Source organism: Planococcus citri, chromosome 3 (genome assembly GCF_950023065.1).
Source record: "Planococcus citri chromosome 3, ihPlaCitr1.1, whole genome shotgun sequence".
Lineage (NCBI taxonomy): Eukaryota > Metazoa > Arthropoda > Insecta > Hemiptera > Pseudococcidae > Planococcus > Planococcus citri.
In genome coordinates this window covers 41,311,390-41,325,063 of record NC_088679.1, presented here as the reverse complement: position 1 = coordinate 41,325,063, position 13,674 = coordinate 41,311,390, and the positions used below count along the sequence as shown (strand labels likewise).

Sequence of the window (13,674 nt, the reverse complement as noted above, 5' to 3'; positions counted from 1 at the left end):
CTTCGAGTAAATGTGGTGTAGGTACTACGTTAAGTACATACTTGATAATTCGTATAAATTGCATTTCAAGATAAATCAATTCTTCCCTACAGATAACGAGAAAGAAATATCGCACCGTTTAAATTATGCACTTTAATATACATAAACAATAAATAATTCAGGCATTAAAATCGAGACAACTTTAAAAAATAAATAATAAAAAATACTTATGTATCGAAAAAAGAAAAGAAACAAAAAAAAGAAAAAGAAAACAACGCATCTCGTATTTACAAAAAATTATAGGTATTCATTTAACGAGTGTTGAACTAGTTTCGTCATCATGCTGTATTTTGAAGAAAAATAAATAAATAACATTATTGGTCTAGGCTTCGACAAGAGAACAAATTATTATTCTCTTTCAACGAGAATCCACCAATCAACTTTTTTGATTGGAGACGCCAAACTACAATAAAAACAAAAGGAATACGATTAGGAAACCGTAAAGATTGATAGAAATATTATAAGAACACGATACAAATACCTATGGTTCGAAAAAAAAACACTCGGAAAAGAAAAATGCGATTTGGTTTCCCGAATAATGTACACACTACTAATACTCATTTTAAAATACACCTCACCAAAATTTACTACATTTGCGGAAATAAAATAAGAAATCGGTTCTATTTAAAACAAATAGAACTAAAAAAAAAACTATCAAAAGTAGATCCAGGTACATATTTTTGTTTAACGTAATAACAAAAAACAAACAAAAATATTACATAAATGAAAGAAGAGACGGGGAAGATAACACACGAAAGGAACAAGCCACCGAAATTTTACGGGGGCTGGAACAATTGTTAATACGGAGGAGGTTGCATCGAATATGGATTTTGTTGTGGTTGACCGCCACCTTGAAGTTGTCGCAATTGAGCCATCCGCTGTTGTTGTTGTTGTTGCTGCTGCGCCTGTGCCTGCTGTTGTTGCTGCATCATTAGGAATCGTGTCACACCTTGCTGAGATATCTGAAGCAAAAATAAATACGTGTTAATCGTACAAGTGTAAATATAATTCAGAACGTTTTTCTAATCTATCTAATTTCGTTCAATAGATCGAACTGTAGTTCGAGTACTTTTCCGGATATTGAATAAAATTATCAATTTACATTTTGCGGATATTGTTGATTTCCCATAGGTACTTGAGAAGGTGGCGCACTTGGTCTTGAGTAAGGTGGAGCAGGTGGTTGGTTTCCCATCGAATTCATGGTCACATTCGGAGACTAAAATTGTAATTCATTTTTCAGAATATAACAGTATGACATATTACGTAGGTCGATTACCAAACTCAGCCAAGTACCTGCATATAAGCGGTGTTTCTCATTCTTTGCTGTTGGAAATCCTGCCTCATAGCGAACGATCCGCCTTGTTGTTGCTGCAGATGTTGTGACTGCTGTTGATACATTGACGGCTGCGGGTTTCCAACCATTTGTTGCTGTTGCTGCTGTTGTTGCTGCTGCTGTTGCTGAACAGCGGCAGCCATCAATTGAGGATGTTGCTGTTGTTGTTGTTGCTGCTGTTGCTGTTGCTGTTGATTACCGTAACCACTGTAATTCTGATTCATGCCTTGAAAAAGAAAACAACCGGTTTTGGAATGATCAGTTACTCGTTTGAGTTTCTTACGAGTGGACGATTATCAAATTCGATCGATATAGGTACCTTGAGGCATATTTGAGAACATTTGTTGTTGTTGTTGTGCCGGACCCGGACCATTGTTTGGATACATCGGTCCCGGACCAGATTGTTGGACCGGAAGTTGCATACTATGAGGAGCACGTATTTGTTGCCTGAAAAGCACAAAAATCCCACATGTACAATACGGCTAATATAATTTATATTTGCTTCATCTTCGAAACGCTTTACCTCAAGAATTGTTGACGCTGTTGCGGAGGCATTCCTGGGAAATTATGACCCGGCATACCGGGTTGTTGTTGCATACCCATATATTGATTTGGCTGCCGCGAACGCAACATGTTAGACAACGCTTGTTTCGACTGAGACGGCATTGGTCGATCAAATCTAGAACCAGCTGGTCCGTTCGGTACGCCTACAATAAAAAGTCGATTATTATTAACACTAGGCAGTTTATTTGAGGAAAATTTTAGACTTATTACAATTACCAGGAGGCATTTGATGCTGAGAATAATACGGAGGAGCTGGCTGTTGTGCCATATGGCCTCCTTGTTGAGGAGGATAACCGCCCCACTGACCCGAATTTCCTGGTCCTGGCTGGCAAGGGTACATATTTCCATTACCTTGTCCTTGAGGTCCTTGAGGTGGTCCACCGCCAGGGTAGTTCATATGTTGATTCGGAACCTGCGCACCCTACATGGAGGATTTTTTTTCAATAAATAATAAAACTTGATAGAGGTATAGCGAAACAGAATTTGAAAAATAATATTAGTGTTAGATTCTTGATAACGACCAGAAGTTGCTGACTATAATTAAAATACTTACTTGTCGGCAATTTTATAAATCATGGTTTGAAAGTAGGAAAAGTATGTATGAAAAAATTATTACATCGAATAAATTGTTAGTCGAAGCAAAACTGCAAACGTTATCAGACAGATTTTAAAAACTATTCTTAATTGATTGAAATTCCAACTGGTGTTATTATACTCGCAAACGTGCTTCGGGATATTTCAACACACCACCAAACCGTATTAAATCCCTGCTTGTTATTCCACAAAATGCAAACCGTTTAGAACTACCGATGATTCTAATGAATTTCTCATACCACTAAGAACATCGAGCTAACTACTACATAAATTTATACACATATACGTAATATCTACAACGAAAAGTAAAATAAAATTGTAATCCTTGCAATACCTGAACCTGAGGATGCATGCCGGGAGGTAAAGGACCTGCCGGAGTGATTGGCTTCGTAGGCTGTTTTTTTCGGCGTTGATTTGCAGGACCCTGCTTCATGCTTCGTTTCATACCACGGGGTGACTGTTCCACCGAAGTCGGCGTATCCGGAGCCCCAGGGGGCCCTCCTTTCATCTGATTGCAATAAACACAAGGACACTACATCTCAGGTTATCAGGTCCGTTCATTGACCGACCCGATGCATTAATCATTACTTGGTGGTTATCTTTTTCCGCATCACTTTGATTTAATTTTTTTTCCAGCGTTCAACGTAACCATTGGTTTGATAAAAACAAGCATTTAACCAATAACAAAACAAAATAATAATCCAAAAATATCTGCCAAATACTCGGTAATAAAAAGCGAAAATAAAAACACATAATGCAAAATACGAGTCGACCAAATGAGAAAAAATAAAACTAAATAATAATAATAATAATAATGATATTGAATCAGACCTTTTTTTACTTTAGTTAAAATGCGTCAAGCAGAAATTCAGCAATGTTAAATCGTTGGGGTTTTTCAAGCGTGGAAAACAGAAAATAATTTCCACGTATGGAAAATTCCAACGTTCTTACATAAGCTTTCCAACACGCATTCAACAAGAAAAAAAAGGTACTGACAGTAAATAAACCAAATTAATTTCAATGTGCATTAACCGCCAATATAAAGTAAATATAAAAATCCGGTTTTCTTCAGTAATTTTTTTTCAATTTTTTTTTTAAATTCACACTAAATAAATTTTGGAAAACAAAAAAAAATAAAAATAAAAATAAAATGGAGAAAATTCACAGAAGGGTTCAAAAAACTTCGGATGTGATAATCAATGATTTACTAAACTGGTTTTAAGTTTATGTCATTGAAAAAAATCGGATTTTTTTGCACTACTGGAATAAAATAATAAAATAAATTGATAAATTGATAGCTACCAAACGACTTCGTGAAAGTTGATCAATTTTTATCTCCCCTTCCTACCACCCCAAAAATTAAATTCAATCGAGAAATTAAAACTATACGAAAATCGAACTACCCACCAACGAAAAAGCAAACTACAACCGTAAACAAAAACCCAATCGAAAATAAAATTCTAAGCCCTTCGAAAGCGCACAGCTAGGCGCTAAAATGAAAAAAAAGCAAAATAAAAACTACAAAATAAAAACTCTGAATTTTACATTTCGTTGCCCCTCCATAAATCAAAACATTTCACTCGAACCAATTCACATTATCTGTGTTTTATCAAACTCCATGATCTCGAAATGATCTCAGTTTACTCCGAAAAATGAGTTAACAAACCAAAAAAAAAAAAGAAATCGCAAATTCAAAACAAACCTTTGGTTAAAAATCTCACTTTTCAAAAGTAAAAAAAAAAAGGTAAAACTGTTAAAGGTTTTCAGAAATTCAAAATCGATGACGCGGATTAAACTATAAAAAAGATTTGAACGCACTGGTTTTTCCATCGGTGGTTCCATGTCTTCCGGGGGCAGAGGTAGTGGTTCCAAAAAATAGGACGATGGTTTCACCAACGAATGAGTATGGTACTTCAACAGTCTGTGATTTTCTTCGTACCATAAAGGTTTACGTTCCATTTTAACGGCTCCGAACCATGCCCATGATAAATGTGATGGATTCTTGTGACCTTCCAATATATCCCAAGCGGTGACTCGTTGCTTTTCTGTGACATGAAGGCCCTGATGATGAAAAATTACAAAATTATTGTCATTTATCGGACACATTTGCGGATGAATTGAAAATCGTGAAAGTAATAAATACGTGTTTCTTATCCAAAGAATCGAATCCAGGTATTTTATTTCCTTTGATATCGGTAATACAGCCAATGGGTTCGCAAGCGATTACTTCGCATTGGACTTTGGGTAGTGGTAATAATTGGCGTACTTGTGCGACTGACAGACTTTTTTTGTCACCAACCTCCTGTGAAATGATTTGATTATGAATATTTTATATAGATGGTATACTTTAAATACCACAAATTACGCACTTTTTTCAATTTTTTCATCAAATTTTGATAATGTCTACGATTCTCTTCGCCTTTCTCGTTCTGGCTATCGGAGACCAACGTCGAATGAATCAAAGTAGCAAGCATATCAATTACCGTACTAAATAAATCCCTAAAATCAAAGAACCGAATTAATATTCCTACATGATAGTTTTTCTGTCGCTAAAGCCAAACAAACAGATGAACTTACGAATTATTGCTATTGTCAATAACACCGTGAGTAATCAATTGCACTAACAACACAGCCCAATCAGTGGTCAGCGAGGTGGTCTTCTGTATCGTATCGAACATACCGCCAACAAGGCTAAATCGCAATAAAAGACCATCTTCGCTACGACCGCAAAAATCATCGCTACCACCATTCATACGTTCCTGTAACGTTTGCAATCGATGAATTACTCTGTTTCAGGTTTCACTGCGCAAAAATCGCAACTAAACACACTTACGCTTTTACTGAGAGCTAAAAATTGAGATAACTGCGAATGCAACGATGCCAGCAGAGCTTCTCGTTGATCATCTTGTTCTTTTAGACAAGTCAACACCAATGACAAAAATGGCTGATGATGAATCAAAGGCGCGGGTGAAGCTGCTGGACTTTTCTGCTGTTGTAACATGTGTTGGTGTTGATGCTGCGGTGTACCCTTACTACTACTCCTGCTATTACTGCCGCCGCTACTGGTGGAGGTCGATGATCCTGATGGGGTGTTACCGGAAACGTTTATATTCTCCAAGACTTGGCCTGTAAATGAAATTTTAAAGTAGAAGTTCTCTGAAATAAACAGATGGATGAAATATTACGTAGCTAAACGTACCTGCTACTTTTAATACTCTTCCCTGAACTGCACTGGGTAATTTGGAAATCAGCGGCGCTACTAACCATATAGATTCAGGTTTAGCTTTTGATTCACCTCTGCAAAAAATGAAATAAAATGAGTTAATTCAGAGACATTCAAAAAACAAGCAGATCCTCATTTTCTTCCCCGCACGTCATAATTATTTCGGTAGGTATAGCTTCAACTCACTTATTTAATTGGAACACGTTTATGGCGGCTTTAGCAACCATATCTAGCCACTGATTAAGTTCAGCGGAATTTTCTTTGAATTGCTTAAACATGAGCTGCATATCAAGACACGACATACGTAAAGTCCATTGGTCTAATTTCTGGAGGAAAAAATTCAATTTTCATTAATATATCGTAAAATATAATTTCAAACTCTCGAGTGGGTGTAAATTTACTTGAATAATATTATTAATGATCGTTTTGTGATCCAGGCAATTATCTGTAGAAGCGGCGATTTCCGGATAGCAGATCATATGCAGGAGTCTTTGAGCCTATTGCGAACATCCAGAAATTAATACAGAATTGAAATCGACGACAAAAGGATAATGAAAATCAATACCTGTTTGGGCGTAAGCATCTGATCGAGAAGCATATCTGGTCGACATAACATTTCGGGATTCTGCAGGCAACGATCCAATACCCATTCCTGATTACAAATCTCCCTCAGAACGTATTGAGCGAATTCTGATAAACTTGGAGCAGTTGTTTCCGAGCTGTTATTACAACATCAGTAATACATCGTAAGTACATATCTCATCTTAAGATTACAGATATCGCTCAACTTACTTCAAATCCAACAAAATGTTATCAGTTGAGCTACCGGAGAAGTCTGTTGTACCAAGAATATGACTAATTGACAATTCACCGGACATTTTAGCCGAATGATTGGGCGTCTGATGCCCGCTGGGAGATTTTTTCAATGGAAGGCCGGGTCTAACCGCTGTTGCATCACCGACAGCGATAACAGCCTGAAACGTACGTTATTTCGAAATTAATACCCATACGTACACATGATATGTATCTCAATAATAAATTTTCTTTAATGTTAATATATTTCTAGGAACCTTCAAGACAGCAATCAACGCTCCAACTCTAATGTTATTATGCATCGCAGCAAGTAAGTGACGGTCACAGCTTTGCTTTATACACCAAATACCGGAATTGGGATTCATCATCGGATGTGGCGATGTACCTGTTAAATATTAGCGTTATTGTCACGTTGTTCGTATTTCAAAAAACTTTCCTCGAAACAGCTTACGCTTACCAACTGAATATAAACCTGGCTGTGGAATTTCGTTCGTTTTAAATAAACGTAAAATGAGATGACACGTTAATCTAGCTCCAGCTTCGGCATCAGCGTCTGCATCTCTTCGACCTGTAAAAAAAATGATATTTTAAAAACTTTTTGATTAATAAACGACTATTGAACGATGAACAATAATTACCATCGTTGCAAACAATAACGAGCGATGGAAGAGCAACTTGGACAACGAAATCTTCCAAACTAATACAATTACGAGCTATGAAAAAAAAAAAAAAAGGTCAAAAGCTAACTCGTCGCCAACATTTTTTAAAACTTGCAATCACACTGACCGACTAAAATTGCGGTAAAAATTGCTAACGAATTATGATTACTGGATTCCTGCAGATCAACTCGAGTCAATACGTCGCCGAAATACGATGGATGATTAGAAGAGCAACACAGCGCTTTTAGCACTCCTGAAATCATAAGTTTAATCGTTAGATGTATTCGAATACATCGCATTATAAGAACCACTCTATTTACCTATCCATTCTGCAGTCAGAGCATTACAAGCTGCAGTTAATTCAGCGCAAAAAATTCCAAGGTCGTTCAATCTGTCAACATCGGTTGTCGTGGATTTTTTGCATAAAGCAATGATCACGTTGCACACTAGATTATATCGATTCACTGGTGATTCATTGAGAAGTCTAATCCACATAGGATCTATCCGCACTGTAAAATAATAAAAAAAGCTCAATCAGTATCAATGCAATTATAGGCACGTAATAGATGATGTAGCGACGGACTCTTCTTCATAAACAAAGCAGAATGGAAAAAAAAACTGAAATTTGTCTCGCCAAAAAAAAAAATATCATCCACACTTTAGAACCAAATTTTAAGCTACCGAATTTGATTTTCTGATAATTTTTGAAAACAGTGAGATGAGCTCATTTGTCAATTATTATACTTTAATTTTTTTACAAAAAGAGTAAAGCTTGAGATAAAAATCATAATATGGGTTTCTATGCTTCCAACTGACCATTCCGACCATTAAAAATTTGTAGATGTATTTTTGATATCTATCACATAGTTCAAATAAATGTAAGTTTTCTTTAGGAAAATACCTCCACGACGATAATTGCTTATAGCTTCAAGCATGAATTCATCATTCCATGGTCCATGATTGGATGGTGTGCTGTTGACCGGAGTATAATACGCGTTATATATCTTCACGTAAGTATTAGCAAAAGATTCATATCCGATAGATAATGATTTCAATAACGGAGAAGCGGACGTGTACAAGTCGTACAAATGAGAAAATATGCATCTTTCTACACTAGTACATTCGCAAGGATTAGATACATTTTTTACAATGCGATATAGTCCTTCGAAAACCGCTACCGTTTGTTCTTGCGACACTGTAAATTAACCACAGCACATACGTATGTTAGTTCACGGTGGATACATACATTCGCAACGAATCAAGTGATTCGAAAACTTACTTAGTAAACAAGAATGATATCGTCTTAGAACACCCAGAATGTATAGAATTAAAGAGGAACTATAGACTTTAACCAAAGAAGATCCTCTACTAATTAACTGATTTTCAACTTCTGGTATTTCCATCAAAATCTGTACAAAAAAATCAAATCATTTATTATTCACTGGGTAATAATTTCAATATTCGAGATGAATTAGATAGCTACCATTATGCAAAAGTCGATGAGCCGATCAACGTTCAATGACAGCTCCATGAGGTCAAATAAAAATGCTACGTATTCTTGAACAGGTAAATATATTGAATTACCTGAAAAGAATTCAATTAGGTGAATATATAGAATTTCGATTGAAAAAATAAAATACAATTGAATCGAAACATCGGTCAATATGAAAAAACATTCAATAATTCAATCCACAGAAAAACATGGCATAATCTCAAGTTTTCATTCAAAAAATATTACAGAAAGAACAAGGGTGAAACTTACCATTAGCAAAATTATTAATAACTTCGAATAAAGTCACACTGCACTGAAATGTAACTACATGCTGATCAAAGTAGGATAACGCTTGCACTTTATTCGTAATTATTTCAAAATTAAACTCATTGCGCAACTGCTTTTTCACTTTTCCACCTGAAACAGAAAGACAAAATTAATCGTTTAAAAACGAACATTGCAATATGTTTTCAAATTAACGACAAATCAATACCATCGGCAACATCGATACAACATTTTTTGCTGAACAATTTCGAAATTTCTTTGCTAATTTTTTTCACAGCATGTCTAGCGTCGTCTCTTTGTTTACCAACTCCAAATAATAAAACGTATCTTTGGTTACAGTCATGATTACCGATTTCGTCGTCCTAAATAATGAAATTATCGTTAGCACGGTGATAAATTTTCAATCAATAATGTAAGTCAATTAAATTACCAAAGGTAGTGGGAAATGAGTGGCGTATAGAACATGACGAGACGATTTACATTTATATGAATGACTGTTGTCTTTTTGGTCATGATTATTTATCGCCGGTAGAGAATTAGTCACAAAAGATCCAGGTTCTTTGGGCGAATCAGGACCGTCCTGAAACACATTGTGAGAGGTTTAGAAAAATCCCAATAATAAGCAGAATTAAAAATAAAAATTATACTAATGATTTACCATTGAATTTTGTTGTTCTTGTTTAATGTGTTGTAACAGTTTATCCAGATCGTCGTCAATTTTACTATCATCGTAATCCATTGCTCGGCCCTGCTTTAAGCCAAAATGGAAATTAATATTTGAACAGTACAGAAAACTCTTTCAAATAATAACGATTGACTCACGTTGATGTTTGGCTTAATGTCATAAATACCACTGTCGTCATCTAGATGCATATGAGTGCTACTTGGTCCGGCTGTTGCAGGTGTATCGATGGATTTATTATTGTTGCTGTGAGGCGTATTACTATCATTATTACCGGCTGAAATCAATGAAAAAAAATCAACGCTGTTCGAAATACAACTACTAATTTGTTTATATACTTATACTAGTAGGTACCAACCATTAGACGTATTCAAATCTCCTCTTGATATCAAAGTACACATGTACGCATCATGTGAGAACATATCGTGCCTGATTAACTGGGAAAACATATGAACTAAATTCATAAACCTCACTTCGCTACCTGGGCTATTATCTATAACATATGAGGTTTTATTAAAACGAATTCGTCACATCGTTGTAATGCATCTAAACTTACCTAACACCGGTGCATGATGATCCAAGTATTTCATGAGTATAGGTTGAAATATTGGAAATGGGACAGGAACTGAAGTGACTGAGTCTTTATCATCGGAAATATCATTGTCACCGGGAGCACTGAATGTACCGGGGTTGAAAATTTCAGTCTGACGTTTTTCTAACAAACGAGCTACCGCGATGGCACGATGTTCACCGGTACGTAAATGACTTATTGCCCATTCACAAAGTATGTGAATTATAGCTTCATCTTGCCAAATATCCTAATTTTTTTTTTCAAAAATTGAATTTAAAACTGCCACACTAATTTTTATTTGTATCATACTTATCTCTACTTACGAATTCTTTTTTATCGTCGTTGTTATTATTCGTATTGTTGTTTGATTTGTTGCTAAATTTCGAAGATGAGCTCGGATTCAATGGATTACTAGCAGGTTTCTCGGTAATCGGAGGAAATATATTATTGTACAAGGTGTCAATTGAATTATTTTGGTCAACTCTTTCAAAACTGTGTCGATCCAACGCGTCCAAAGTATTTAAAATTTTTTGCATTTTAATACCTACAGTGAAAAACAAGATGTAGATAATGGAAGAATTATTCAACTACCAAATCTAAATTCACAGAGGTACTCGGACTTACCAGCTGAAGACTGCTGCCATTTATCGGAAGACCATTTGTTCATCGCAGCGCTGCTTCTTTGACGAATCAGTTCTTCGCCAAATCTCAATTGTTGCCTATGTCAATAAAATGGGGTCAATTATTCGCCATAATTATAATTTTTATATTATTAAAAGAAAAATAGCCCTACCTTATGTGCAAAGTGGCGCTTCTTTGAGGCATAGGAAGGTTGGCTGGAGTGCACGGTAAATGGTCCAAAGGAGATCCGTTCAGAATCGAGAATGATTTTCCTTCGCCGACATTATTCCAAACCAAAGCCGTAGGACATTCTAATGTAACGACCTAAACAGGAAAAAAATACCATGTAAAATCACTATACAAAATTATTTCTTCAAATTATGTATGTATTAATTGAAATACGCACCTGAATAATAGTACTGAGAGATATAACCATATCACGGTGATGAGAACATTTTAGATATTCGTTCAAAATTGTAGCCGGATCGGTGATGCTATTTTGTGTAGCGCTGCAAAAAAGTAAAATGATCATTTTTAAACATTCTAGTTCGTGCATTTTCCTAAAAAAAAATAATTAAAAAATCGTACTTAGTAGAATTGCTTTGTTGATTAGATGTTTGATTGGTAGTAGGACAAGGACTCGGAGTTTGCGGAGTAGGAGGCTGATTAGAATCATTTTCAGATTGCAATTGCTGTTGCTGCTGTATTTGCTGATTAATAGCCACTGTCACAAAATTTGATAATTTTCTGGCGCATAAATTTACTAATCTACGAGATAACTGCTCCGATTGAACGAATTCGCGTAAGTATTGCAAGGTTAGGGATAAAAACAATCGTAATAGACCATCTTCAATGTTGGATAATTTCAAACGTTCTAAAAGATCTAGTATCCACGTGAGAACTTCTTGCCTTTCGAGTAATCCCTCCTAAAACACACTTTTATAGAGTACATTCTGCGCATTTTAAGAAAAATGACGTACTTTTCATACCTGATACATATGCTTGGCTAATAACGTGCAATACTGCCATTGTTTCATAGCGATTTTTTGTTCATCGGCTGAAGTTGGAGCTACCGACGTAGGCGTAGATACAACACTCGACGGCTGATTTTGATAATATTCTTGTAATTTGATTAATTGTTCTTTCATAAACCTTAATAAAGTGCTTGTCCATTCTAAAAATAAAAAAGTGATAAAGAGACGGATCAGTATAGCCAAAAACTTATTAACATTCATTGAGTCTACTTATACATACCTTGAGTAGGATCTGGTAACTGACGTTTCTTAATTTTTTGTTCTGAAACGGCCACAGAGTACGCGGAACTCAATTTAATAAACCAAGTCGCACGTAAAACAGGAACCTGATAATCACACAAGTAAGAAAACATTTCTTCTTTTTTGTTAAAATTCGGAGCCTGAAAAATCAAACAAAACATTACTTCCTGTAAAGCAAGCTTACCGTGGCATTACAATATGTACCTTCTTAGATAAAGAATTAAGGGGTTTTGAAGCAGCAAGATCTTTAAACCATGCTTCGACAGCATTTTTCGAACGAGCCGTAGCAGGCCAGAAATTTTCTTTGGTGTTGATTTGTTGACGCTTTTTACTCGAATCTTGTAACGTATTAATTTCTTCCTTTTTTATCACAATCGCGTTTAAAAAAGCTCCAATCTGAATTACAAAAAAAAAAAAATCAACAATTGAACGCAGGTAGCAACTATTATTCCATTTAATAAGATAGGATTAATCAACTCACTTTTGGAACGTCTCTCGAAGGTTGAAAATATGCGATTTTTTGTGACTCAAAATTCACTTTGGGGTCAGTTTGTTCTTTCGCAACAGTAGCATGAGCAGAGCCAAATTCTTCTTTTTCCTGCAGCTGTGGCGAAAACGTGAATCCCGATTTGACGTGTGCATGTGTTAGTTCATCCTAAACATTGAAATTACGAATAAAGCAAACCATGTTGATACAATACACAAGTTTTTTGAAAATTCATACCTCCTTCTGCTTGGGTTGTTGTGGGTAAACATCCGGCGGCCCTAATTTCGGTCGCTTGAGTACTCTTTTTTCATATGAGAACCCCATCATGATATTGGCCAAATCGTTTTCAATGCAGCCTGAGAAAACGATTCCGGAAATGCAATATTATTAAACGGGAACACACACCTATACAGAGAAAACAGAATTCAACAAAATAATCAACGAACGTCCATTAGTGACAATCGCAAACACACATATTGTTTAGCTTGAAAATTGAAAAACAAAGCTATACATTAGTACCCATTTTACGCAAAATTGGGATACGTTTTACAAGCGGAAAATAGTAATAACAAGAAATCATGTTCAAGACTCACTTCAGAAACTTCGGTTCTCTACATTTGAACGAGAAAACGGCATTTGGTTGATGAGCTGGGATTGGGAATTGTATAGCAATTAGCAAAGCTTATTTCGCCATTGCTACGTACCCGAACAGTTATAGCCTCGCGGCAAACGTTTGAGAATATTGCAAATTAATTCATTCAAAAATAGACATCAATTATGACGAATTTCAAAAGATGTAACGTAAAATCTAATTATTTTCAGATAAAAATAATTATTATTTTGTAGATCACATCACAACACTTTCGACAAAAAAACAATCCAAAAATCATAACAAATCACAACAAGAAACTCAAACAGTGTTTACTAAAACGTAACTAAAACGGATACAAATACAATTTACATTTACGAAATTTAATGAGAATATGATTTAAATTCATGCCAAGATAGCCAATTTTAATTGATTTTTATATTTATTT

At 35.4% G+C, this 13,674-nt stretch overlaps 1 protein-coding gene across 3 annotated transcripts; it reads right to left on the bottom strand.

Annotated features, from left to right (window-relative positions):
* Positions 1-117: 117 nt before the first annotated feature.
* On the bottom strand, positions 118-13,511 carry kto (kohtalo). Of its 3 annotated transcripts, none has more exons than XM_065358979.1 (43): positions 13,231-13,511; positions 12,875-13,042; positions 12,632-12,805; positions 12,355-12,546; positions 12,131-12,290; positions 11,866-12,050; positions 11,465-11,802; positions 11,283-11,385; positions 11,049-11,200; positions 10,880-10,974; positions 10,579-10,799; positions 10,241-10,502; positions 10,043-10,177; positions 9,825-9,961; positions 9,661-9,750; positions 9,433-9,582; positions 9,211-9,364; positions 8,988-9,134; positions 8,709-8,809; positions 8,505-8,634; positions 8,127-8,420; positions 7,546-7,734; positions 7,353-7,478; positions 7,205-7,279; positions 7,024-7,134; positions 6,824-6,951; positions 6,546-6,727; positions 6,319-6,472; positions 6,155-6,250; positions 5,940-6,079; positions 5,730-5,827; positions 5,364-5,656; positions 5,108-5,289; positions 4,900-5,029; positions 4,674-4,832; positions 4,349-4,591; positions 2,865-3,062; positions 2,153-2,357; positions 1,896-2,079; positions 1,692-1,819; positions 1,333-1,598; positions 1,142-1,255; positions 118-1,001 (listed from the first exon to the last, which is right to left on the bottom strand). In XM_065358979.1, the coding sequence occupies exons 2-43, from the start codon at positions 12,962-12,964 to the stop codon at positions 837-839; spliced, it is 6,876 nt and encodes a 2,291-aa protein (XP_065215051.1). In that variant the 5' UTR covers positions 12,965-13,042; positions 13,231-13,511; the 3' UTR covers positions 118-836. The 3 variants fall into 3 exon arrangements, with proteins under 3 accessions (XP_065215051.1, XP_065215052.1, XP_065215053.1); XM_065358980.1 differs by having other exon boundaries at positions 2,865-3,038; XM_065358981.1 differs by lacking the exon at positions 2,865-3,062.
* Between the last annotated feature and the right edge of the window lie 163 nt (positions 13,512-13,674).

Excerpts from the sequence above, each read along its gene's own strand:
- kto (XM_065358979.1), bottom strand. The coding sequence starts at position 12,964 with ATGATGGGGTTCTCATATGAAAAAAGAGTACTCAAGCGACCGAAATTA. Across the intron at positions 12,051-12,130 it reads GTTACCAGATCCTACTCAAG|AATGGACAAGCACTTTATTA; the intron begins GTATGTATAAGT and ends TTTTATTTTTAG. Across the intron at positions 10,178-10,240 it reads TCATCATGCACCGGTGTTAG|ATAATAGCCCAGGTAGCGAA; the intron begins GTAAGTTTAGAT and ends CATATGTTATAG.